This window comes from Danio rerio, chromosome 7 (genome assembly GCF_052040795.2).
Source record: "Danio rerio strain M-AB ecotype USA chromosome 7, GRCz13ab, whole genome shotgun sequence".
Classification (NCBI taxonomy): Eukaryota; Metazoa; Chordata; class Actinopteri; order Cypriniformes; family Danionidae; genus Danio; species Danio rerio.
In genome coordinates, this window is record NC_141027.1 from 43041453 (window position 1) to 43068139 (window position 26687).

The window sequence follows — 26687 nt, forward strand, 5'->3', positions numbered from 1 at the left end:
TTTTCAGCTGTATTATTTAGAAAAAAAAGTGTTTTCTTTATGTGAAGGCAAAGCTGAATTTTTAGCAGCCGTTAATCCAGTCTTCAGTGTCACATCATGTAAAAATGTATACCTCTAATGCACTATAAGCTGCTTTGGATAAAAGCATCTGTCAAATGCATAAATGTAAAAAAAAACCTTCTTAAGATTTATATCCTGTTATTCACATATTTCCCAACTACATTGCGATTATGATAGTTTGCATCTGTGGTACATGGAGCATTGTGGTTATTGCACAAACACACACACACACACACACACATGAGTATGTATAATCTGGTAAAGCCGATTTGGGTGTGGTCATATTAATCATTTCTATCTGGGAGGTGAAGCTGCTGTATTTGATACAGAGAGCTCAAGCATTGCTCTATCTGTAGACTCGCAGCACTAATGAGTGACAGGCAGCTCCCACAAACACAAAGCCCTGCTTATCCTCTTTAAGGCATAAATCCAAATTCATTTGAGTAATCCCTGGCAAATATTCCTCAGGCACAGACCTCATGTTCATCAGAGCTTCCGTGGTGATTTCTGGGAGAGAGATCGGTGCGTTTGATCTGACCCCACGCCCCTCACTTGCTGATGGATAAAAAGTTCTCAAAGGGGAAAGTCTTACGTCAGATGTTTTTACACTGTCAAACACACTCCTGTCACTGCGCATTTCAATGGGAAGACTTTCTCCACCTGAACCTTTGGTGTGTGTTTATGTTTACACAGACGTGTGGGAAGTAAATTATCCCGTCTGCTGTCTCCGAAGTGCGTGTGTTTTCTTCGCTTTATTAAGCTTTACAGCCCATAAACCTATAGTTCTCTAGGAGTGCTGGGCTTTGATGGAGAGCTGTTAATTTTCTCTGCTCTCCCTGACTGTTGTGCAGCACCGTGAAATGGTGATGACTGGGTTAAGACCTTTCTAATAAAAGCTATTATGTGGGTTGTGAGAACCGGCACGTGATTTACTCTCGGGGTCATCTGCTTGTTCCTTTCATTCAGTTTTCTCCAGGCATGTCTTTGGCCACTCGGAGACGTAAACTCCTCTCACCTAAAAAGATCAGAGGAAATAAAACATACGCAAAAACTAAGTGGATGGCTGGATGGTAATTTATGGCTTCGCAAATATAGCAGCAGATCATGATGTGGTCCAGAGGGCACTGTGGAGCCGAGCTGTTGACAGTGAGCGATTGGATTTGCTCTACCCACCCATTATTCAAAAATGTGGCTCAACTACATCCAGTGCGCTCTATCAGCTGTGAGTCTACCATTTGGGTCTGTGCTGATGTGGCACAACTATGTCAGACAGTCTGTACACTTTGCCAGGCCACACGAGCTGCAAGGAGTTTTATGATAGTCTGTAACTGTTGGCGAAGGCCAATGAGAATGATAGAATATGTAATGCTGTAAATGAATCTGTTGCGAAATTTCTTAAAACAACTCATTTTTTACGGTTGACTCTAAATGCAACCTATAGCTCACTTCAGAATGAATATATCATGACAAACAAGTTAAAGATTAGCAGCCAAGCAATCAATTTATCTGTTTCTACAGAACAGGGGAACAGTAATTGGTAAAAGCCTAGGGGTTTTAAGGGCCCTTAAGCTTTTCTTGCAATTATTATTTTTTTTTTGGACTTGATAATAAGAGTTGATCTATTTTTTTTTAGCTCTCCTTTACAATGTTTAATTCACAATTGATACTCATGAGACTCCCATTCCATCAGCAAATTGCCAAGCGATGTCAGTGACAAAACTCCAGCCCAAGCTTGTAAAAAACATGAAGCTTTGGTGACATTATTTTGCTTCTCCTATGTTTCACGAAGGTTCCAAAGTGTAAAACATGTTCAGTTTTCTCAGTAACAGATAAATGTGATGGTGGTGATGCTTTATTATTTTGGTTTGTTTGTTTTACAACAGTTAAAAATTAATGGTGGATGAGTAGTGCTAATTTTAGATAATGCTTTATCGCCTTTGAAATGAACGCATCACCTACACCAAACATTTCCCTTGATATGGTCTAGTGTTGCCAGACTTTCAGACTCATGGCAGACACCGCAGCTTATAATCAAATGAAATCCGATATTTGTGAAAATGTAAAGTCGTTATCCCTACAAGAACAGTGTGAAATCAGTGTGCAATCATTAAGTCATTCATTCAATGGATGTTGTGTTCAGTAATAAAGAGTCTGTGCCATGAACTTCTCATACTTCAAAAATGCAATGTGTAGCTAGTCCTGATGAGCTTAAATTTTCGCAAAAAAAGTGTTTAAATAAGTACTTTGTGCACCATGTGCTTTAGACATTTATCTAAGGTTGAGACCATAAAACGAAACCAAAAATGTTTAAGAAAAAGCTACCAAACAAGTTTGCTGCGTTCCAAAGTGATACATATGGTGATAGCCATGTGATGCACAAGTTACAAAATTACCCTCTTACCGTACGTTCACACCGAAAGCAACAAGAGTGTCAAAGTAGGCAGAAGTCATTTATTTTCAATGAGAGTCAGTGGCAAGAAATCAAGTCAACTTTATGGTAACGAGCTATGATGCGGTTCGGCGGCAAGCAATCAAAGTGAAGAAGTCCACCACTTGAGAGGAGTTCAGAGAACACAGACCTGCGAACTTTGGTTCTGACCACAGTTGTTCCCAAAAAGGTTTGATTATTGCGGTCCTGTAAGTTTCTTACAGTAACATACATTTTGAAAAGTTACTGGAAGTTACTGATGTGCATTAATGTTATATATATTTACATTTTAAAAAGCGCTTCAGAATATTTTAGACATTGGATAATTAAGTGGAGCAGAGCCACACCACGTTTAACTTGATCTTCCATTGTGAAATGAATTTGATAAAAAGTGTGCAACATTTTTACGCTAGAAAGCATGTTTTATGCAGGAATGTAACTGATTTGATATGCTGCAATGGCCCCTTTAAATACGAGATAAATGTAGCGAATTTTGACGCTCTCGCCTCAGAAGCTGAAGGCAGACAGTGTTGTCGACAGGGCGGCTAGAGCGACCTTGGATGCTCTCACCGCTTTTGGTGTGAACTTTACCCAAAAATTTAAATTCTGTTATTAATTACTCACCGTCTTGTTGTTCCAATACCCTGAGATCTTCTTTCATCTATAGAACACAAAGATATTTTAGATGAAATCCAAGAGCTCCCTCATCATCTGTAGAGAGCAATAGTCTTGAGACATTCACAGTCCAGAAAAGGAAGCTATAACATTGTCAAAAGTTTCCATCCACATTTGACTGTATCATACAAAGCTCCAAGAACAATTTTGTGTGCCAAAAAACTGCAAATATGACTTTGTTTGTTTATATCTTCTCTTACTTGCCAGATTTTTATGTGTGTTTACTATGAGCAATACAACATATTGTCATTACAGTCAGCACAACAACACACAAGTGTCAAACCCAGGCTCATTCTAAAAACGTACCGCTATATACATTTCTGGGGAACGCCAAATATGTCCCAGGAGGTATGTTTTTTTTTGCAGTTTTTTATTTTTGCAAATCCACCAGAGGTACTGTGTATGCTTTTTGCGATCTAAATTTCTCTCATGAGTGCCATTTGCGCCTGCTTTTCTTACCTAAATAATTTTGCAATCTCCAGAAATGTATATAGGGCTACATTTACAGAATGAGCCTATATTGCAAGTGTCGTATTAAGTGCAGTAAAAGCACACCCTGATTTGTTCTGTAATACATTGCCAAAGAATAGTCTTTTCTGGCACCTAAAAAGTGTTCTTTTAGGTTTGTTTGATTACAGTTAAACCATTCAAGTCCAAGTTCAAAGTTTTTGTTCCATATCTAGACCGTTGCTGTTTATGTAGGATGAGGGAGCTCTCTACTTTATTTATTTGTATATTTGTACCTATTTATTTTGAGAAACTGTCTTTTGCTTCAATTCAATATGACAACTAGTCTCTCTGAGTTTTTCTGAAGGTACTTTATGCTTTGTTTTGTAAATCTTAAGTTGAAATGCTTTACTGTAATATCAACAGGTTGAGGCAAATTTTGTAAAGCCAACAGATTCAATTGACAATAAATGCTTGGATGACCACACTGAGCCATCTTCTTCACTGACTTCCACATTATAATAGGAACAACCTCTTGTAACCTTGAATTTTGCATTGTGTCTATATTTGCATATTACTGCATAACATGCATGTAACCTCAACTTGGATAATGTGCTGACTGTCCACGGCTTTTTTTCTGACCATCAACTGATAGTCTCAGAGGGCTATGAGTCAGTCCCATGTCTACCTAAGACAAGAATGAAGTAATGCTCTTTCATTCACAAACATAAACCCGCTCAATGAGAAGAAAAAGGAAGAGGAAAAAATAGGTCATAAACTCCCATTGTAGGATGGGTAACTGGAGCTCTTCACATAGTCAGGGCCAACTTTTTCTCTTTACACACACACACACAAATATAAACTTGAATGGCTGATTGTGGTTAACAGCGGTGGCTTTGCTATTGATGGAGCTCTTCTAGCTGTCTCCCATTCACAACAGAGACCATGTCACAACGTGTCCCGTCACGCCTGTCTTGTGCCTCCAAATGTCAATGGAAGTTAAATATTTATCTGCCTAGTCCCTGTTACAGCAAGTGCATTGTCTAAGGGCTTGATTGACTTTGTATTTTTAATATGGTAGAGTCTCTGTCCATTCATTCTCTGTGGTGGTTACACTGTGACAGAGCAGGATGTTGAATCTTCCATGGAATACTGTACAGTATGTTGCTGTTATATTGAGTAATGTAATATTTACCCTCGTGAGCATTACCGTGTGTTCTCATATTAACAGCTTCTGGCATTCATACTGAGAGCTGAGCAGTGAAGTGTTTTGTTTCAGAAGTTTGTTCAATGAAATCAAACCCCCTCACACACATCCTGCACATGCATTGTACACATTTGTTGACTGTAAACATCAAGATTGGCTGAGAAAAAATAAAAATCTAAACTGACATATTCTCTGAGACTTGCATAATTAGATTGTGAGCATTTAAAAGTTCTAATATGAATGTTTGTAGTATGAATATAATCCAGGCACAATACATTTGTCATATGGACTCTGGACCACAAAATATGTCTCAAGTTGCACTGGGACATTTGTATGCTGTGACACCCAACAGTCAACTTTGTCAAATGAAGTGAGTGTAGGTAACTCAAAATGAATTGAAAGTTAATTCTACTCATTTAAAAAGATGTTTTGAACTAAGTGTTGAAGGTAAAGAGTTAATTAAATGCCTCATTACTTCAACTTAAATGAAGTGAGTTCACAGTACCCATTAGGATTAGTTTTTGAACCTAAATGGCTTGTTGCAATTGGTTTTCTTCAAATGGTTTGAGTTACCTTAACTTACTGGATTTTACAGTACTCAGTTGATTTAAGTTCTCTTCATTTATTGGGTTTTACTAAAGGGACTAAGCCGAAAAGAAAATGAATGAATTAATTGATTTTTACTTTGCTCAAATTGCTTCATTTACTTAAATGAATTAAGTTCACAGTGCTCATTAGGGTTAGTTTTTGAACTTAAATAGTTTGTCGCAATCTGTTTTCTCAAATGGTTTGAGTTACCTTAACTTATTGGGTTTTATAGTGTAGGGATAGCCGAAAATACAATGATGAGTCTAAATTATAGATTTTAGTTTTAATGCAGAAAATAATTATACTAGTTAATGGTCAAAAAAAGATCATGTTCCATAAAGGAATTTTGTAAATGTTCTACTGTAAATACGTGTATTCAAACAGAACATTTATGATATGCATTGCTAACAACTTAATTTGAACACGTTAAAGGCAATTGTCTCAATATTTAGTTTTTTTTTTTTTAAATCCTCAGATTCCAGATTTTTAAATAGCCATGCAGGAAAATAGTGTCTATCCTAATGTATCACTCGTCAATGGAAATAGTTTGTTTTTAATTATGATTTCAGTTGATGTGTTCCCTGGGTCAAATATTATCATCATCTTGTAATTTACTAGTTATTTACATCTTGTTCCGACCTCATGTCTCATGGCCTTAGTAGTTACCATGCACACTTCTCAGAAGTATAAACTCATCCAATCACTTTTTACCTGCTGCTTTATGTATAAACTGTAGGTATATAGACTTTTGTTTTTGAATGCTATGATTATATTTGTCATTTTATTTATACAATTAATGTGTATGTAGAATAGCTTATTAGCATAAGCTAATATGCAGCCCTGCAATGCACTGTGAGGATCCTTTTAAAAGCCTTTTTCAGATATTTTACATTTATAAGCTAAATAATCTGTATTTGAATGACAAATTGATATTGTAATTGTAATGGATTGCATTTACTCATACTTTGTATCAGCAAGGGGCAGCACGGTAGCGTAGTGGGTAGCACAATCGCCTCACAGCAAGGTTGCTGGTTCGAGTCCAGGCCGGGTCAGTTGGCATTTCTGTGCAAAGTTTGCATGTTCTCCCTGTGTTGGCGTGGTTTTCTCCAGATGCTTCTGTTTCCCTGACAAAAACATGTGGTATAGGTGAATTGGATTGGCTAAATTGTCTGTAGTTAATGTATAGATGTTTCCCAGTGATGGGTTGCAGCTGGAAAGGCATCCGCTGCAAAAAACATAAGCTGGATTAGTTGGCGGTTCATTTCGCTTAGGCGACCACAGATTAATGAAGAGACTAAGCCAAAAAATAAAAATAAATGAATGAATGGATGAATTGTATCAGCAAAATTATGTATTTTGGCCCTGCTTGTTGCACCTACTGGTGAAAACTATATACTCTGCACAACGAGTCACAAGAAAATAAAATGCACAGAATCCTGCCTGGAAGACTTAGATAAGTACAGTGGATATATAAATTGTATTATATTAAGTTATATACTTACTGGTCATTTTATTAGGTACACCTATTTAAGTACAATTGACCTATTTCCGGGTCCTACTTTCAACAGGATAATGCATCATGTTATAAAGCACGAATCATCTCAGACTGCCTTCTTGAACATGACAATGAGTTCACTGTACTCAAATGGCATCCACAGTTACCAGATCTCTATCCAATAAAGCAGCTTTGGAATGTTCAGCCGATCTGCAGCAACTGTGTGATGCTATCGTGTCAATATGGACCAAAATCTCTGAGGAATATTTCCAGTACCTTAAATCTATGCCACGAAGGATTAAGGCAGTTCTCAGGGCAAAAGGCGGGCCAACCTGTTACTAGTAAGGTGTACCTAATAAAGTGACCGGTGAATTTATTATAACAATATATAAATTATACATATAAGCTACAAATCTATGGAAGAGTGTAAATTCAATTCTCAAACAGTTAAGTTTCCTGCAATAACATATGATAAGAATTAAGAACTTATTGTAAATTCCTTCAGGTTAAATAGTTATACATTTTTGCTTGAGCCAAGTGTTTTATCCATTACACATGGATGACACTGAAACCAAAAGTGCCCTGCGCAAAAGTTACAGGCTGAGTGACTATTTGAGCAGAGGACAGGCTGTGATGACTGTGAATAGGTCAGAGTGAATAGGCCTCCTGTTGATGGCCGGAGACGTCTCTTTAGCCTCTCTACAGGAGAAGAAAGCCAGACTGCCACTCGGCCCACTAATGCTGCCTGCAGCTATTTGTAAGACCCTGTGTGAATGCAAGAATGCAGAGGTGGAGGGGGGGCTAATTTGACAAAGTGAAAGCAAATCATCTTAGAGAGTGAAAGGAGCATGTAAGAAAAGAATGTATGTGTGTGTCCGTGTGTTTTCATACTTTTGATGGGCCGGCCAGCAGGGGGCTACATTGGGAATTCCCAAAGCATGCCGAAACACATCCCCTCCTTTTCCAGACTCTTTAACCCCAGGTTCTGTTCACTGGAGATCCTCTCACATTTATGGTATTTTCTCATTCATAGTGTTCTGACTCTCACTAAACCTTCCTTTGGTAATAAAAATCAGCCCTTTTGTCAGCTTTGCCAAATTCAGACATGTAAAGTCTTAAATCTTAGCAAGCTTGTCTTCAAGCATAATGGCGTAAAAATATGTATATGGACATTATTTTGCAATCTCTTTCAATAAAATCTAAGATAAAATCCAATCGGTTTAAAATGACATTGCAATAAAGAGTTAAAGTCAAACATTTTCAAGTGCGTTCTCTCCATTCACAAAAACACTCTTTATTTAGGTTTCTTTTCTGCCTGGTGTTGGGTACAAAGAAAATGAACTTGGCGAACAGATTCAGCTTTTGGTGTTGTTAGTGCCCATTAGCCTTTTCACCAGTATTATTGTCCTTTTAAATAAATTCAAACACACTCTGAAACACAATGAGAAATATCTCAAAGCAATGTAAGTTATAAGTTATTTAACTTATATTTAAGTTATAACAACTACTTCTTTTGACATTACATTTTCTACAGCAGTGTTTGGATGTACAAACTGCAACTTAAACACTTACTTTTCAAACAATTCAGAGGGACAAATGGCAACACTTACTTCCTATATTTTCCCATGTTGAGGTACAGTCTGTGACAGTTCTTTTTATACTGTCTCTCACCTATATTGAAGCTGCTATGAGTATAAATGAGATAGTTTGCCTAACAAATACATACAGAATATTGTTATAATTGAAGGATTTTAATTGACCAGGCTTCAACAATTTATTGACAGTATATGCAGCAATAAATCATTAAATAACAATTTTATAATCATAACAAAGATAAATAGGACAAAAAAGAACTATTTGGACAGGCACTTTCATGTGTCAAGAATTTAGCAATATTAATTGTAGTTTTTCTTTTGGCATAAAAAGTTTTTTATAAATAAATTAATTTAGCACATAAAAAAGCATTTTGATATTTGATAAGTGTTTGCATTTTTTGCTTGGTCAAATCACCTGCATATTAGCTCTTAACAGCTTATATGCATGATTCATATAAAGTATATAATTATTCCCGAAGGAAGGGAAAAAAAATACAGTTGAAAAGTTGTTAGCCCCCCTTTGAAGTTATTTCTTTTTTTAGATATTTCCCAATTGATGTTTAACAGAGCAGAGAAATTTTCCCAGTATGTCTGATAATAATGTTTCTTTTGGAGAAAGTCTTATTTGTTTTATTTTGGCTAGAATAAAAGCAATTTTAAAATTTTAAGCACCATTTTAAGGTCAAAATGACCAGCCTTAAGCTATATACTTTTTTCTATTGGCTACAGAACAAACAATTCTTATACAATAACTTGCCTAATTACCCTAACCTGCCTAATTAACCCAATTAACCTAGTTAAGCCTTTAAATCTCACTTTAAGCTGAATAGAAGTGTCTTGAAAAATATCTAGTAAAATATTATTTACGGTCATCATGGCAAAGATAAAATAAATCAGTCATTAGAAATAAGCTATTAAAACTATTATGTTTAAAAATGTGTTGAAAAAATCTCTCTGTTAAAAAGAAATTGGGGAAAACATATACGGGGTGGGCTAATAAATCTGACTTCAACTGTTTATAAGATATATATGAATATTGACAATATCTATTATACAATCCCAGAAATTGCTCCGAGAAAGAGCAGTAGTGTTTCAAATATGCACAATTGTATTGCTACTTCTATAGTCCTCAATTATTTACAGTACTATTGTAATAAAATACCAGCAATAATACATACTTTCAGTATCACCTTTGCTTGAAATGACAATCTAATCCTGTTTTAGCCTGCTCCTGAGCAGGTTTGCACTTTCAATGCAATGACAACAACTTCTGAATTAGTTTTGAAAATCAAAATTATCCTGCATTGTTTCAAAATAGTCAAAAATCCAGCTAATTGAGTAATCCACGTATGAAGTACAGACACCTGTAAAGTGGAACACATCTTTGGGTAGGATTGCTTCACTTCATTCCCTCATTTATTTAAATCCACGGTTTATAACATATAAATTAAGAATAGCCAAAGATGCATGCCTATTTTTTATACCAAAGCTTTCAATGTTGATAGACCTTCAGAGGATAACGTTTCTAAATTGATGTCTGCATCCGAGCTTCTCTTTCTCACCTGAGGCATTTCCACAACTGTTGTGCCTTTCATTGAATATGTAACTGAAGTCCTCTGCTGCTGATGCCAAAGTTATGGAATTGGAGACACACATAGTATCCTCTTTGTATCAAAATCAGAGTAGACAAAAACCCATTAATCACTTGCGTCAAAATCAAGCATTGCATGAGGGATAAGCACACCACATTTTACCACATTGCTCTGTTCTTCATCACTGACAAATGTTTCATGATCGCCTTATCTCTCAGTTGAGTTGTGTCAGCATGCAACATTTTTGTGCAATTCAGAAATCCTTTGCGTATATGCTAATGATTCTTGAGTCTTATGGCTTTGTGTTCATATGTTCCATTCTGCAAAAAACAAAACAAAAAAAACACAAATAGATTTTCTTGAACTTACAATACATATAATGCAGCACCTATCTTTGATTATTCTGCAGCATTCCTTTTTTCTTTGGCATACCAGAGTTTTGATTTCTCAGAACTTGATATTGCTTGCCTCTCTGCCAGTCTTTTAGCTACTTGAAACAGTGGATCACCTGGCCCTCAGACAAACCTCCTGATCTGACTCATATTGTTCTCTAACTTGTACTCAGAACAATAGTGCAATGAGCTTAAATTTGTACTTATCTTGCTGAACATTTTAAAGTCACACTTGAGTAACACATTACTCACAGAGTTAAGATCAGAGTGTGAGAATTGTGTGATGTTATGCTAATGTCACACAACCATCACAGGGTTAAGATCACAGTATAAGGATCGTCTGATGTCACTTGTCATATCAAATGTATTGATAAATTAAGAGTTATGGGATATTGGCATGAATTATTTTTGTGTTTGACAGATTGATTTATTTGTTGTGAGAATACAGTGTGAGAATCATGTAATGTCACACATTACACACAGGATGTACTTCCCAAATGCTTTACTTCCCAAAGCATGTCGAAACACATCCCCTCCTTTTCCAGACTCTTTAACCTCAGGTCCTGTTCACTGGAGATCCTCTCACTTTTATGCTCTTTTCTCAGTCATTCTGTCTATCTCACTGACCCTTTCTTTGCTAGTAAAATCACCAAACTTTAATCTACTTTAGTCATGTAGAGTCTTAAATCCAAGGAGGCTTGATCTTTACCTCAAGTTTAATGGCTGCATTTCAGACTGATCAAATAAAACGAATGAATTATGTCCTTATTTGTTCCTAAATCTAAACCTCACCGTCCAGTGCGAGCACTTTAACTCTGACTAACCTTGGATAGAGACCATCAACCCATTTCTGCAATGTTCATAACAGAATTCACAAACCAATCTTTTTTGGCAGCACGACATGTGGCATAAATAATATTCATAGATGGGCATTATTTTGCAATCTCCTCTTAGTATAATCTAAAGCGAAATCCATGGAGTTTAAAATGACATCACAATGGAGAAGTGGTAAGGCACCAATGGAATCTGCAAACAGGCTTGGTGACAAATCATAATTATGATAAATATTATGATAAATATGTTATCTGGTTTTCTAGCCAAAATGGGAAAAGATAACTTCAGAATATTACACTCATGCTACTATAATATTTAGTATTTAGAGATGTTTTTAGACTGTAAAGAGGAGCCCAATGAGAGGTTCATGCACAGAGTGAAGTTTGTTGTTATTAATTCTAGTTGCTTTTTATTTATCAATGTAATGATATATGTTATTATACTGATAATCATATCAGTATTTACAGAAAAATGCACATTTATATAATATTATCTTTATTGGCTTGATAAGAGAATAATGGCCAAGAACGTGTTTGATAAATTAAAGCCAATACATTTTTTTATTAATGTCCTCTGTTGAACCACTTCAGATGTTTTATTGACGTTCCTTCCATGTCACGGTGTTATACGCACCAGTGGGTGTTTAAAGAGTTTATGTTAAAACAATTGGTCATCAATCTGGCCGTTTTTTTCGCTTTGAATATAAGATAAGATGTAAGATATATATGTTTCTTTGCAGTTTCCTTGTTAATAGAATAAAATATTACAAATGCAATCAGTTTTCCACTTTATCTGTTTGCTGTTTTTTTTTTAATAAGTAATTTTCTTAACAGAAAAAACTATTAACAAACAGAAGAAGTTAATGGTGATTATCTCAATCAAAAATGTATTATTGTAATGATTTATTATTTGGCAGTATACATTTATGCATGCATTTATGCATTTTATGCATTTATGCATTTTTTTGCATCCTTTTGCACTTCAACAGTTTCAAAATATTATAATAAGAAGATCAAATACTTATTTAACCCTTTAAAGGGATAGTTCAAGGGCGACAAGGTGGCATAGTGGTTGGCACTGTCATCTCACAGCAAGAAGGACGCTGGTTCGAGTCCCATCTGTGCCAGTTGGCATTTTTGTGTAGGGTTTGCATGTTCTCCCCGTGTTCGCGTGGGTTTCCTCTGGGTGCTCTGGTTTCCCCCAGAGTCCAAAAGACATGAGCTATAGGTGGATTGAATAAACTGAATTGGCTATAATGTATGAGTGTGAATGTGAAAGTGAATGGATGTTTCCCAGTTCATTCTGCTGTGGCGACCCCTGATGAATAAAGGGACTAAGCCAAAGGAAATTTAATGAATGTAGAAATAGTTCACCCAAATTTACTCTGTTGGGACAGAATACAGTTTTAACCTAAAGAATGACCAGTCTGTCAGATGAAGAAGAGCCGGAGTCAGAGATTGAAATAAATAAATCAAGTTTACTGAAGATAGTTTGCAGTTTCATCAGCAGAAGCCAGCTTCAACACTCGCAATGAGTTCCTAGGCCACTCTGCCTTATTTTTCCTATGCTAGTGTGAGGATCCTTATACTGTGGTTAGTGACTTAGCCAATGTTACTGTTTAAATGCCATCAAGTCTAAAATATTTAATAAAAATAATGAGGAACAGGATGATGAGAAAAGGATAATCGTTGATCCATGTTGAGATAGATTGGAAGGTATACATCCAAATCCTTAAACTCACCTTCATGTTGTTACATTTACATTACATTGCATTTAATTATATAACAGACACTTTCAGTTACAAACGTATTAATTTTTTAAAATTCTTTTGAGCTAAAAAAGGAGTCATTTTGAAGACAGCTGAAAACCACTGACCTCCATTTGTAGGAAAAACAAAACTGTAATAGTCAATGGTTATAGGTTTTCAGCATTCTTAAAAATATCTTTCTTTCTTGCAAAAGAAAAAAACCCTCAAACAGGGTTGGAACAAGCAAAAGGTGAGTAAATAATGACAGGATTTTCATTTTTGGATTTTCATTTTTGGGTGAATAAAAACAAAATCTTTTAAATGTTAATATAAAAATTTACCTACGCCTACTCTATTAAACACTTCTAAGATTAGTTAGAGATTTGTTTGTCAGATCAACACATCTATGCAATGAATGATATATTAAATTTTTTGTATAAAATACTATATAATTGAACTATGACCATCAGATACTTTCTTAACTGCTGTTTTCTTAGTTGTCCTTTTTTCAACTGTAATTTTAGTAACTCTTAAATGATTATTATTACAATGTAAAGATTTAACTCTGAGATTGTCAGTGCTTTAACAGGAGGTCAAAAAGTAGTTTGAGAAAGTTACTCCGTCTTTCACCCTGAGGAAGTATCTGTCAGCACATCAATCACCCCCTGAAAGACACTTCTGTGGTGGGTAAGTGTCTCCCTGTTGTTTATTTGTCCAGCGATTTTAATGTTCATCTTTGCTCACCTCTCGTAGTCTTAAGCTCCAGGATGACTCCCTCAGCAGCCTGCTCGGGGCTAAGATGGACCAAGCCTCCTGGTGGGATCAAAGGCTAGCTTTATCCTCCAGAGGGGTGTAGGTTACAGTGCAATTCACTTTATGGGTGGTCAAAGGGTCAGATGTACATGTAACCACATAGGAGATAAATCCGTAAGAGTAACAGGCCCAGGGTCAGCAGATATGCTGTGATGTATGAGGCGAATGTGGGCGATATCACGTCCGCTGCTCTTACAGACCACCAGGACTCAGACACTCAGTTCACTGGCGACTTATCTAAAATGTGGTGCCTTGAAATCAGAGCTCAGAGATAGATAATAAAGAGAAGCTTTGGCTTTTAGGGTAGAATAAATCGTCAGATGCAGTTAAACACAGAAGCTCAATGTTTCTGTAACACTGGTAGAACAGGTATGTCAAGGAGATAGTCTCTTTAGATTATTTAGATTGTAGTTCATTTACTTGTGTTACAATGATAGTTTATTTATTAATTTCAAGCTTGCTGACGACTTGAAATCATCTGTGTCTTGTATTCTTTACATTGTGGGGACCAAATGCACACACACGTAAAGCAATTCTAGCAAATGCTGACCTTGCGAGGACATTTTTGGCCCCCATAAAACCCTTTAATAAATCACACAGATTAAAGTATTTTAAACATCTCAAAAAATGCGGGGTCTCAAAAAGTATTAAAAGTTGATGAATCAATTATGAGAAAAATAAGGCCCTTAAAAGTCTTACAAGGTCTTAAATTGTGTTCAACCTTTGTCCAAAGTGTTTAACTTCAAAAGAGCATAAATATATTTATATTACTTCTAATTATAAAAATGGCGTCCTTAATCCATACGATTGGTTCGGGTCCGAGCGCTGAGGCCGGGCGCTGATGCCAAGCTGTACATCTAAGCTTCTTCATTCAATTGATGTCATGTAATTTGCGACAAATAGGGGAAGGTAATGTGATGCTCTCCACATGTAGCGAAACCATAGAGCAAAACAGACGGCAAAATGGGAAAATATAAGATTTTGTACTCCTGGTTGGAGAAAGATGAGCTTAAACAGTGGCTGAAGCCTGTCGCTAAAAAACAACCGCATATTTTATTCTTTTTAATAAAATATCCATATAATGAAATTTTCCTCTGGACAGTAAATTGTTAAGCATTGAAGCTGTGGTAAATCTGCCACTCTCCCTCCAATGTATTACCATATCAGATGGGAATTAATTCAAAATAAATCAATAATGTGTTGTTGATATAGCTCAATGGGGCATTGTAAGTAAATCATTATTGTCAACCAGGCCCAGTGGGGCTATTTTTTATGGATTTTAGTGTTTTAGAAAGACCTATTGTAAAATTAAAGCTTGTTAATTAGTATAAATACCAAAATACGTTTTGGTATGTATATATTAATTTTTCAGTAAACTTAAAATATGTTGTTTTTGAACCAAAATAAGGACTAAATTTATGCTGTATGTAGTTTTTCTGCTTATAGTAACATATCAGAGACTAAGGGTCTGTATGTGTTCATATATGTAGCAATTATTTATTTATTTAGTATAATTGCAGATTTTACAGTAGACTATTTCACACTGTCATTGATCTGCAGTTATAATCAAATTATGTTCATAGAAAAGTTAGTAATAAACATTTATACACAAGTATTTATGTGTATAAAGCATCTGTTTTGTGAGAAGTGTTTTTCATTTGATATGTGAACAACCTGTACACCTTTACTGTAGACATTTATTCGAGGGAGAATGACGTAGACTGAAACTTTCTGTCGTACACCACGCCCATCAAAAGGGTACCCTTGGTAGTGAAAATGCAAGTCTGATAAAGGTGACCCGTATATCTTACCGTACCATACCGGTCAGTGTAAACGAGCCATAACATACATGCAAGAGTGATAGAGCCCACTCTATGTGCAAAACCCTTTACACAGACTTTATCACTTCACCACTTGCATGGCTCCACTAATGACGTTTCTAATCAATGTGTTTCAAACAATATTGAAAGTAGTTCGGGAACAGTTGTGACAAACTAGTTTGTTTGGGTTTATTCCGTATTTTAGTACTCTTTAACAGAAAATGAATGAGAAGTGGAATGAGGACCTTTCTTTCCCTCTATCGTATATTATACAATATTGGTCAGACTTTATGTTGTTATTTTAAGGTACAAGTCTCACTAATAACAAACCATTAGCAAAGACTTTTAACTCCTAAGTTGCTGCTTAATAATGCTTAATAGTTAGCAAGGTAGTAGGTGGGTTTAGGTATTGGTTAGGATTAGCCATGTAGGATTAAATTCTTTGATACTTTATAAGTTCAAATAGACAGCCTATGTCTTAATAGTAAGCAAATAATAAGCCAGTAGTTAATAGTGGGAATTGGTACTGAAATTAAAGTGTCAAGGAAGGTTGAGAAGATCTTTTTATGCAGAGGCCAAGAGGTTGTCATTTGATGCATGTTTAAAAATCTCACTGGGCCATACAATTTAGATTTATATATCTGACAGAGTTCTATATATTGTATGTTTAGTTTACATGTCAGGCTGTTTGACAGAGTAAATTGAGCTATAAGCACTGTATCTTTATCTTGATTATTGTATTTGGAGTGTCCTTGGTGCCACTCCTTATCCCCCAGCTCTCTCTGGTCATTGTGGTAAGTCAAGAAAGAGGCTTCAGAACAAACTTCTGCCTGTTCCTTCAACCTCTCCACTCCTGCAATTTTTATATTTTCCACACATGTTGGGGGAAAAAAAACAACAACAATATTTAGGCTGCAATTACCGGAGAGTAAAATTCTATGTCTGACGGCGAATGAAGGACGATGGTTTCGTATGGTCAAACACACCACTCAGAAGATTCTTCGAGGGCAGACCACTAAACTAAAAATACTTTTGAGTCTGGTCTGTTTGCGCACTCCAAACAAGAACACAACTGAGTGTTGCTGTGAGGTTTACGCTAGCTGTCTTTAGCAAGCATAAATCAGATGCTAATAGGATGTGGTGTGTTTTCTGCTTGTGATTTGTGAGCTTCCGTGTACAACAATAAATAAACCCTGACATGTAAAAGGAGTGAGTACAGGAACAAATGGTATGAATGTGTGCAGATATGTTCTGTAGGTATGCATGTCACAGTGTGTATTTGATAGATCAGAGTGAGAATCCTTTAAAGAAGAGTCGGCAGACTCCCAGGTGCCTCGTCTCCCACAAATTATCTTCCTCTTACCTTAAGCCTGCGGGGCTAAATCCCACCTGTGGTGATACTCTACACAGGTTCTTTCTTTTTTGTGGATTGAAAGAGAAGGGGGGTGTTATTAATTTATTTATTGCATAGACAGGAGTATATTTTGTTATCAAAAAGTGGTCAACTTAAATTTATTACACTTGCATGTTGAATGTTTATTTTGCTAATTTGTATTTCTAGTTTATTGTGGATGTTTAACCAAAAGTTTAATCTTTCTAATCTTCAATCCAATTGATAACTGAACTTTTCTTATAAAATTACTTTCCTTTTTAGGTGAAATCACTGAGGCCAGTCAGACTACTAGATAATGTTGCCCAACAGCTACACTGTAAAAAATGTGTTGCTCACTTTAAGAGCACCTATGATGAAAATTATCTTTTGGAAGCTGTTTGGACTGAATTGTGTAAGTATAGTGTGTCCACAGTCATATTGGAGTGATATAAAGACAATAGGTATCTTTTTTTTAAATTTCCTGACATGAAATAGGAATTAAGTCCCTCCCATTTTGAGGCCGACCACAACATGATGTAGGAGTGCGGTTTCCCCACCCCCCGATTTGATTGACAGCCGTGTGTTAACATGTCTCTGTAGTAAAGCATATAATCATATCAACAGGACGTGCGCAAAGCAACTGAGATTAAAAGATCTGGGGTGCGTTTCCCAAAATACACATAACTCAAACTATCATAGTATGATGCAGTGTTTGGGAAAAGTATGATGCAGTGTTTGGGAAAAGAATGATGCAGTGACGAGTGTTTTCCAAAACCCGTAGTTTCTCTCACACAGATCCATCGTTTGAACCACGTTAGTTATAGCGTAAAACACTCATTATGAAGCTGTAAATGGGGTGGTAACAACTTCTTTAGAGATGAACCCCGTAATTTCTTTGTGCAAATTATATTGTTTTACACGCAAGCACATTTAAAAAAATCCAAATTATATTGTTTTACACGCACGCGCATTTAAAAAAATCCTATATTAGTTTTGGTTAAAAAAAATGCATATGGGGGAAGACTGGGAATAGAACACAGCAAGGAACTATGTTTCTAACTACAGCTCCAGAGGTGCAGTTGCAAGTGTATAAGTTTGTGAATATTCGTTCTAACGACGGATTTGGGAAATGCCAAATCAACGAATTATGCTTGAAACGACAGAACTTGCGGTCTGAGTTGGCTAGATGGATTTCGAAAAAGCACTCCTGTTCAGCTCACTGTGATCATCAATCATCATCAAATGTGATCAAGAATGAGTTTTACACATTTAAAACATTTTTAAAACAGTGCATATTTGTAATAAAGTAAGTTAAAGACTAAAATTGCTGTAATTCATCTCCACAGCCGCATGTCAGTACAAGACTATTCAATCCTGGTTTGTGGACGTTAAATCAGGTTTATTTTGTGCATTAATATAATGTATATCCATATAGCAGTGGATATTAATGTGTATCCTGTCACATTTGTAGTGCAAAGTTAAACGCACATGCGCGTTGTGTGTATGTGTGTAAACTTTGTAATGATGTTGTTTGTGATTGCAGTGTCATTGCAGAAAGGCTTGAATTAACTCCACAACAAATCAAATAATCATTGGTAACTTTCTTACTTTAATATTTCTCACAAACATTATGTGAGATCTGCTTACTTTATGTCTGTCACTGTGCTGTTTATCTGACCATTGTGTTTAGAGCTCACAATTCCAATATTCTGAAAGGTATAATTAATAATCTGATGAGTGTTTTGAGGTGAAACTTTTTTTAAAGATCTTAAATTTTTTAAAGGGGGTAAAATAGGTGCTTTTTTAATTTTTGAGTTTACCTTTTTTAACAATACATCTTTACAAGTCACTTTTGCAGCTTTTTTAAACTACTTAATTAAAAAAATGTTGAAAGAATACAATTTTTCCTTTTTTTTAGGGACAATTTATACATTTTATGTTTAATCCACCTAAAAATGTAAAAATAATTAAGTTAACTTAATTGATTTGCGTTGGGACAACATTAAAGTATTGTGTGGAACCCAGCATTTTATCAGTTTTTATCTATTAAGTAGACTTAAAAGATCACTTTAAAATTAGTTTAACTTAAAAAACAATTTGAAACCTGATTAACCATTTAAATTAAGTTAATGTAAAAAACATTTGACATTTATGAGACAATTTCTGCTTTAGAAATGGGTTATTTCTATCTTTCACAAGCAGTCGTCAATGGGCTTCAAACACACACACACAGCCAGAGTCACCACCCCACACCCCTACCAGAGACACACACACACACAGCCACTCAATTTTAATATTAAAATTATAAAAATATTATTCAAATATTATAATTTTAATAATATAATTTATTGCAATAATATAAAATATAAAGTAATGGTTTTAATAACGGTTGAGATTTTTTATTTAATTTGATTAAAATTTAATTAATAATATTACAATATTTAATTTAATATTATAGTTTAATTACCAGAATTATATAGTCTGTCATATAGTCATATAGTCTGATAAAAATCTAATTACCGGAATTATAACTTAATTAAACTGATAAGTATCTAATTACCGAAATTGTAAAGTTTATAAAATTTAAGGGGCAGGGCTGTCATCAATCAAAATTTTCTCTCTCTAACATTACAGTGTACAGTAAATCACTATTATTTTAACAAAATGACATTCTACCTGTCTCTATTCTTGTATCACTTTCCTCATCAAATAAACTAGTAAAATTTCCTCTCTGATTTAGAATAAAGGTGAATAGAGTGTTTTAGCAGTACAAAAGATGTATTGAAAAAAGCCCATTATGGAAATGAGACACTTACAGTTTTATGGGTCAACACTGATGGCTTTTAAAAGGGAATGGGGGAGGGGGCATTATCCTAGATTAAGGCGTCATTAGCTACACTCTTATCAGATTTTACATATCATTCTTTTTCTCTTTAACCTCCCCCCGACCCCCCATGCCCACACAGACATACACGAATGCGTGCAGGCCTCTAGAAACACAAAGACTAAGCAAACAGATCTTACAAAACAGACCTCCGCATATACAAACCGCTCTCCCTTGTATTTGTATTTATCCGAATGTATTTAGATGAGCATTTGACCCTTGTCTTTAGGCCATGTCATGTTGATAGTATCGGAGTTATTTATTTTCATTGCCCTGAACTTCAAGGAGCTCCACTGACAATGTCAAGCTGTCGTTCTAAAACCAGGCTCTTTAACAATACTAACATTATGAAATATGCTTGATCATTTATAGACTGCTGACACTGTTTTGAAATCTATATTCTCGGGCCAGGTGCACAATTGCAGAGAATAGCAAACAGACAGTAAACAACATTAAACAGACAGTAAACAGCCACATCAGCACCGATTTAGCCAATGTTTGACCCATACATGTGGACACAAGAGCTTGAAATGCCGATCCTTAGTTACTCCTTCAGAAAACAAAGACTGATATTTATTTTTAATTTATTTTAAATGTGTTTGTCTGTGATAATGCTAATTGGACGCCTTCGAGTCACTAGATAACAGATATCAGGGATGTTCTCCAGGGTATGAGCAGAAGTCAACAGGTCAGGCTTAAAAGGCAGTTATTTCCTAGTTATTTCCTAGACTGTTTGGGGTTTCGGTGACACAGTCAAATAAATAGTGGGTGCAACCGCCACTCAAAGGTGTATTGATTCTTGTCATGGATTAAGATTTATGACCTCTCCCAATCCACATCCTAGTCTGGATACCACATTTACTTCTAAAGATGCAGCCCACGTAGACTATATTATGGATAAACATTTGTTTTCTTCCCAAAAAGAATGGAAGTCGGAAGATTCTGAGGTTTTTATTTAGAATCCAACGTGTTCAGCTCTATAATTTCCCCTTCAGTACAATGAATGATTGTTTACAAACCTGATTTTAAATACATGAATGGCTGCGCTGTGTATTTCTGCATAGATAAATTGAACCCCGCATTATTTAGAGATGTGCTTCATTCAGACATTACAATTGCAGTGCTGCACTATGTTCTTTAAAACCCAGTATGGGGTAAATTAAGAGCAGATACGGGCAACCCTGACCTGGCATACTTCTTCCCAGCTGGAGCCCCTGCTGGAAAAGCTATTTCTTCACAAGACTCAAACAAATATAAAACAAATGGTGTACGGCCGTATAACAAGAAGAAGAAGAACAAATGCTAGCAAATATGAGGTCAGATGCACAGTTATGACCTCACTGCCTATTGCATTACGTTAAATTGCGAAAGTTGCTTTAAGCTATCATAAGCGCCAGTGTTTTGCATGAAGCAAAACTGAATTGATGACAATGCAGGTTTAAGAGACATTTCATTTACTCCAGAAGTTTGTATTGGCAGGGATTATATCTTTGCCCCCCTCCAGGGTTTAACTGCTCATTGGTTGGTTGCGTACAGCCTGATTTTGGACAGAAGTCTATGAGTGAAGCTTTTGACACTCCATTTAACATGCTGTGTACATAAACCCATATGTCAGCATGGCTTTATGGGGTTGTACGTTGGACTGTCTGTGCCCACTTCATTAAGTGGGCACAGATTTAAAACCAGGGAAAAAAGTATTGGCACGCAAACACATGCTAAACAATGTAGTCAAAGCAAAAACCATCTTCCATTGGGGTTTGATGCATTTGGCTTGGACAATCTGAGCCCTAAGCCAACATTTGCTAAAACATCTGACAACACTCTTTCGGAGGACTTTTTTGCAAAATGAGGCTCGAAACTAATGGATTGTAAAGTACAATTAAGTTCACTGAATGATCCTTTTCACATAGAGACTTTCTTTGAGCTACTTGTCATATGGCTGATATTGTGTATAGCATGGGAATCTTGGCCTCCTCTGTTCATTAGAAGCAAATCAGAAACTAGTGAGAGTTTTTTTCTTTAAGTAAAATAATAAAATAAATACTTTTAATCCACATTGTATGACGTCTTGAATTGATCTTTTATGCTTTGGCTGAACCGTGACTTTAACTTTTATGTGATTCATAAAATTTTAGTATGAAAATCAGGTAGTTTTATGAGATGGTTTAATAAACCAGTGAACAGGGAAAGCAATCAAACAAATGAGATTGCTCAAATTCACCCAAATGTAGACAGCTTTTGTTTTAATAAGACTGTGAGACTTTCCTCTGCGGTTTGGTTATCCTAAAGTTAGTAATCTATAACTAATTAATATTGAGAAATTGATAAATCTCTTAAACAATTACCTTAAAAAAAGATTTTCATGACTTTTTTTTTCTGCTTGCAGTCTCATGAAAGCCTTCTCAGTAACACTAACATTGATATTGTTATTTAGGACTAATATTCAATCTACAGTGCAAAATTTAGAGCACCATGCAATAAGTGAAAAATGATTTAACTCAAAAGTTGGTAATGAACAGCTAGTGAACGAGAAAGCATATGCTTGATCATTTTAAATAGTCAAAAATTATTGTACTCAAAATCTAGACATTTTGAAAGCTAGACATTTTGGAAATTATATAACACCATCTGAACTCAAAGACTTGTATAGTCTGAATCCTGAGACTCTTAGGGAGGGTTTTGTCCGTGTAGCATCCGTTCAGTCGATTATTCTATCTATTTATATTCTATTTTGTATAGGTGTGTTTGCAGGTAGCGAGTTTACATGTATGTGGACGTATGTATCAAGTTTATGTATATATGTAAGTTTCATAGATATTGTTTTGAACATCCAGTATATGGAAGTAATTTATAAGTGTAAATGTACCTGTTTTATGTATGAGTTGATAAGCGAAGTTTGATATAAATCCTACAGCCTCATAGCTATTTGACCAATCAGCAGAAAGCGTGGCATCTCCGTCTCGTGCACACCCACACGTTGAAATCTCGTTTTTTTTGGTGTTCATTTTTTGATCAAACGAATAAACAAATAAATGCCTCGTTATTTCGTTTTTGTTTTGTGTTTGTTTTAATTCTTTTGAGTTAAAAACAGGATAACTTATTAGCTTTTTTGTGCCTAAAGATTAAACAGTAAAACTAAATATTGACTGTTTTTCTGGTGTTTTGTTTTCCAGAATAAATAGATTTATCAAATGAATGGACTGGGTTCACACTGGTCTGGTTCTCTTGGTTCTTTGAGTGTGGGCCAAAATCGAAACCTGTAACCAACTTCCATAGTAGCTATTTGTTTTTCCTACTATGGAATCAATGGTTACAGGCTTGCAGATTTCTTTAAATATCTTCTTTTGTGCTCAGCAGAAAAAAAGATAAACATAAAGCTGTGGAACCACTTGAGGGTGAGTAAAGAAGTTTTAATTTTGGGTGAACCGTCCCTTTAAATCAGTTTTTAACATTGTCCATATGCTAAGACAACCAGGCTTATATAAGCATTCATTCATTCTTATATCTTGTGATATGCCCTGTTTTTGTTTCATAAGATGTGTTGGAATCACAGCAGATTTTGTTTGAAAGTGAGTGTCTTTGCATTTCATGATTTTGCCAAGTACGAAGCGATCCTGGATTAATTTCTATGTTGATCCTGGAACATCATTTTTGTTTGAAAATGTAATCCTTAACTTTTCCCTTCCCCTAAACCCAACCATAACTGTAAATTATTCCAAAGTTCAGAGGTGAATAATTGTTGGATAACACTCAGAAGTGCGTAAACCTAACCATAAGCCTAAATTTACCATAAACTGTAAATGTATCTCTTAATTCTGATTGGCTGATTGAAATATTGTTCCAGGATCAGATGTTAATCCAGGAACATGTCCTACATGGTGAAATCAGGTTGGCGGAGCATCTTTTCAGGGGTGTCTGTCAGCTCTGGAAGTTTACTAAGATGAATCACACTAAAACAGAGCTATCACACCAGTGTTTAATATAATCACACCAAACTAATCAAGTGCTGATTCTTCACTTGAGGTGTTAGTAAAGGAATTGTCCTGTTGAATGTCAACTCTGTAATCTGACTTCAGACTACTGAGAGTCCCAACTAATTTACTCAAAAGTTATATTACGTAGAATGTCGGGAAACAGGCCGAATAAATAAATAAAGCAGATACAAGCTGTCACATATTATTAAACCAAAAGCACCCAGCAATCAGCGGTTTGAGATTCATGACATTAGAGTTTGAACAAGACCTGACGTGAAAGCGCTTCATTATACAGTACAGCATACAGTATCATAAATCATCCCTCAGCCCATTCACTACTCTTCAGCTCCACATTAAACACATAAACTCCTTCGACAGCATGTGTTTACTTGCTCGGACGGTTCTGTGAACATGCTTCTCATTTCAATGAACTCTGTGATCTGTGCACGCGCGGACCGTCGGACAGTGAGGAGCGCTAATACACTGAACCGCCGGCAGATGCTCGTCGCTGATTGGTCCAAACTTAAAACTCCACTCTTTGCCCATCAGCCGGTGCCACTATCCCTAGTATACACAGACGCACACACATACGCACACACACACGCATACGCGCCGACTGTCACCACTCTGGAGTCAGCAGTTCTGCGTGTACCTGTGCTTGCAAACAGAGGGAGCGCGCATTAGCCAAATGGACCCGGTGGATTTTACTTGAGGAGCGACAGAAACGGGACTATTAGACAATTAGCAATGTCTCCATATTGCATTGCATGGATTTACGGACTGTTGCTTGTCACGTTTTTGAAGAGTTAACGGCAAAGGTGCATGCATACCAACATGGATTGCCTTTTCCTTTTGCTTTGGAGTTTACAAGTCCCACTGGTAACCTGCACATCATTTAGATCGCTGGCAAGTGTGTCGTTTGGAAACTTTCTAAAGGCAGGTGACATGTTGACAGCTATTTATTTATCATTTTGCACTCAGTATCATTTACCAAGTTAATTGTGGTGAGTTCTTTGCGCTTTGCAGGCTGTGCAGTTCTGTTGTTTACACTCTGTGGCATCGGTCTCGTTTACCGGAGACACCGGCGGACTGTATCAAGGTTTGTGTCTTTACGCACTGCAGTTGTATTTCCGTTGCAAATGATGACAACATATGATTGATGCCGAATTGTCAATGCATGCTTCCGCGCACGGGTTAAAACAAAAAGCCGTACCTGCCTTCCTTGGATACAGGCTACCTGTACACAAATATAAATACACCGAAGCACCACATTAAGTTTCAGTGAATTAAAGGGTTTACAACACAGCCTAAAAGCTCCCAAGATGAGTGCTTCCCGTGCCGGTGGTCGTGCGCTAGCCTGTGTAGTGTGTACTGTTGTATGTGTGGGAGCATTAAAGGGATTCCCTCATCTCTTCTCTGCCGCGTACTTGAAGTTAGTCACAGATCATTTATTGTCTTTTTAATTAATATTTACATTGCCAATCAAAAGTTTGGGAAACACATACTCTGGAGATTTTGGTTAAATGTTTTGTTTATATATTCAAGCTAGATTTAATGTAAGTTTAGTTTCATCTTTTCACATCTACTGCAGGGTAGAATGGACATCGCTTATAAATATAATGTACAAAATGCAGAAATATGCAGGTAGCTTGCAGATTTTGACAAGACCCCATGAAATGGCCTGAGTAGTATTCCTTTATTGAAACCTTTTGTACTGACTAAGAACAATTTTTAGTTATGTTGAAACATAAGGTCTAGTGCTTTAAAAATATACATTCATTCATTTTCTTTTTGGCCAAGTCCCTTTATTAATTAGTGTTCGCCACAGTGGAATAAACCGCTAACTTACTTAGCATATGTTTTCCGCAGTGGATGCCTTTCCAGCTGCAACCCATCACTGGGAAACACCCATGTTTTTATTAACGCCCTGTTTTTATTATACCGAGTGACAACCTCATTAGGGAGAATTTGATTGGACAAAAATGTGTGTAGTGCAGAATGAGTCATCGATGTATTTGGTGGATGTTTTTCTCAAAAAATAAATAAAGACTACACAAATAAACGAAACCAAAAATCTAACAAACATCAAGAAAAGCTACAAAACTCCTTTAAAGACTCATTACTGTTATATTAGACCACTGCAATTGACCAGTGAAAGACTGATGTTGACTCGTGTGATTTAAACTGTGTTTGTTTCACCCACAGATTATGATTTTGCCACACCAGTGGAAGTGGACTCCTATGGAGGCTACATTTCGCATGATGTGTCAAGACATGGACGGAGTCGAAGGTCTCTGTCAGAAGCTGGCAGTTTAGTGCACTATCATGTCTCTGCTTTTGGCAAGGAACTACATTTAGACCTCCAGCCATCCCACGTGCTGGCAGAGGGGTTTACCGTACAGACACTGGGTGCAGAGGGCATCAATACAGCAACACTTGACCCCTCTATTCATAACTGTTTCTATCAAGGTTCCATACGAAACCATTCTGATTCATCTGTGGCTTTATCCACCTGTACAGGTTTGGTAAGTGTCTGCTTTTACACTAAAACATTCACTGAAATCAGATCATTAAAACCTACATACACATTTTCAATATGAATTAAATGCAGTTTGATTGAATGCTGAAGAATATTCTTCAGTGGGTTTCCTCAAGATTTTCAGATGAGGGTTAATTAGGGGTTGAGGTGTTCAGTTAGGGCTGTTATAAAGTCTATGGTAAGCGTATCTTAAATATATTTGAACATTTTGGTTTGTAAACATTT

General features: G+C 36.1%; 1 protein-coding gene and 1 long non-coding RNA gene across 9 annotated transcripts in view; one reads left to right on the forward strand and one right to left on the reverse strand.

The window, feature by feature from the left end:
• LOC137496194 (uncharacterized) overlaps positions 1–26687 on the reverse strand; it is a 78082-nt gene that overhangs the window by 30080 nt on the left and 21315 nt on the right. The window lies entirely within an intron of this gene.
• adamts18 (ADAM metallopeptidase with thrombospondin type 1 motif, 18) overlaps positions 24481–26687 on the forward strand; it is an 87780-nt gene continuing 85573 nt past the window's right edge. For all 8 annotated transcript variants that reach the window (XM_087261636.1, XM_087261637.1, XM_087261638.1 and 5 more), the window contains exons 1-3: positions 24481–24859; positions 24950–25022; positions 26129–26448. Coding sequence is in view for 4 of the 8 variants with exons in the window: in XM_087261632.1 (XP_087117758.1) it covers positions 24746–24859; positions 24950–25022; positions 26129–26448 (507 nt within the window). In the remaining 4 variants the exon portion in view is untranslated. The remainder of the gene's footprint in view (positions 24860–24949; positions 25023–26128; positions 26449–26687) is intronic.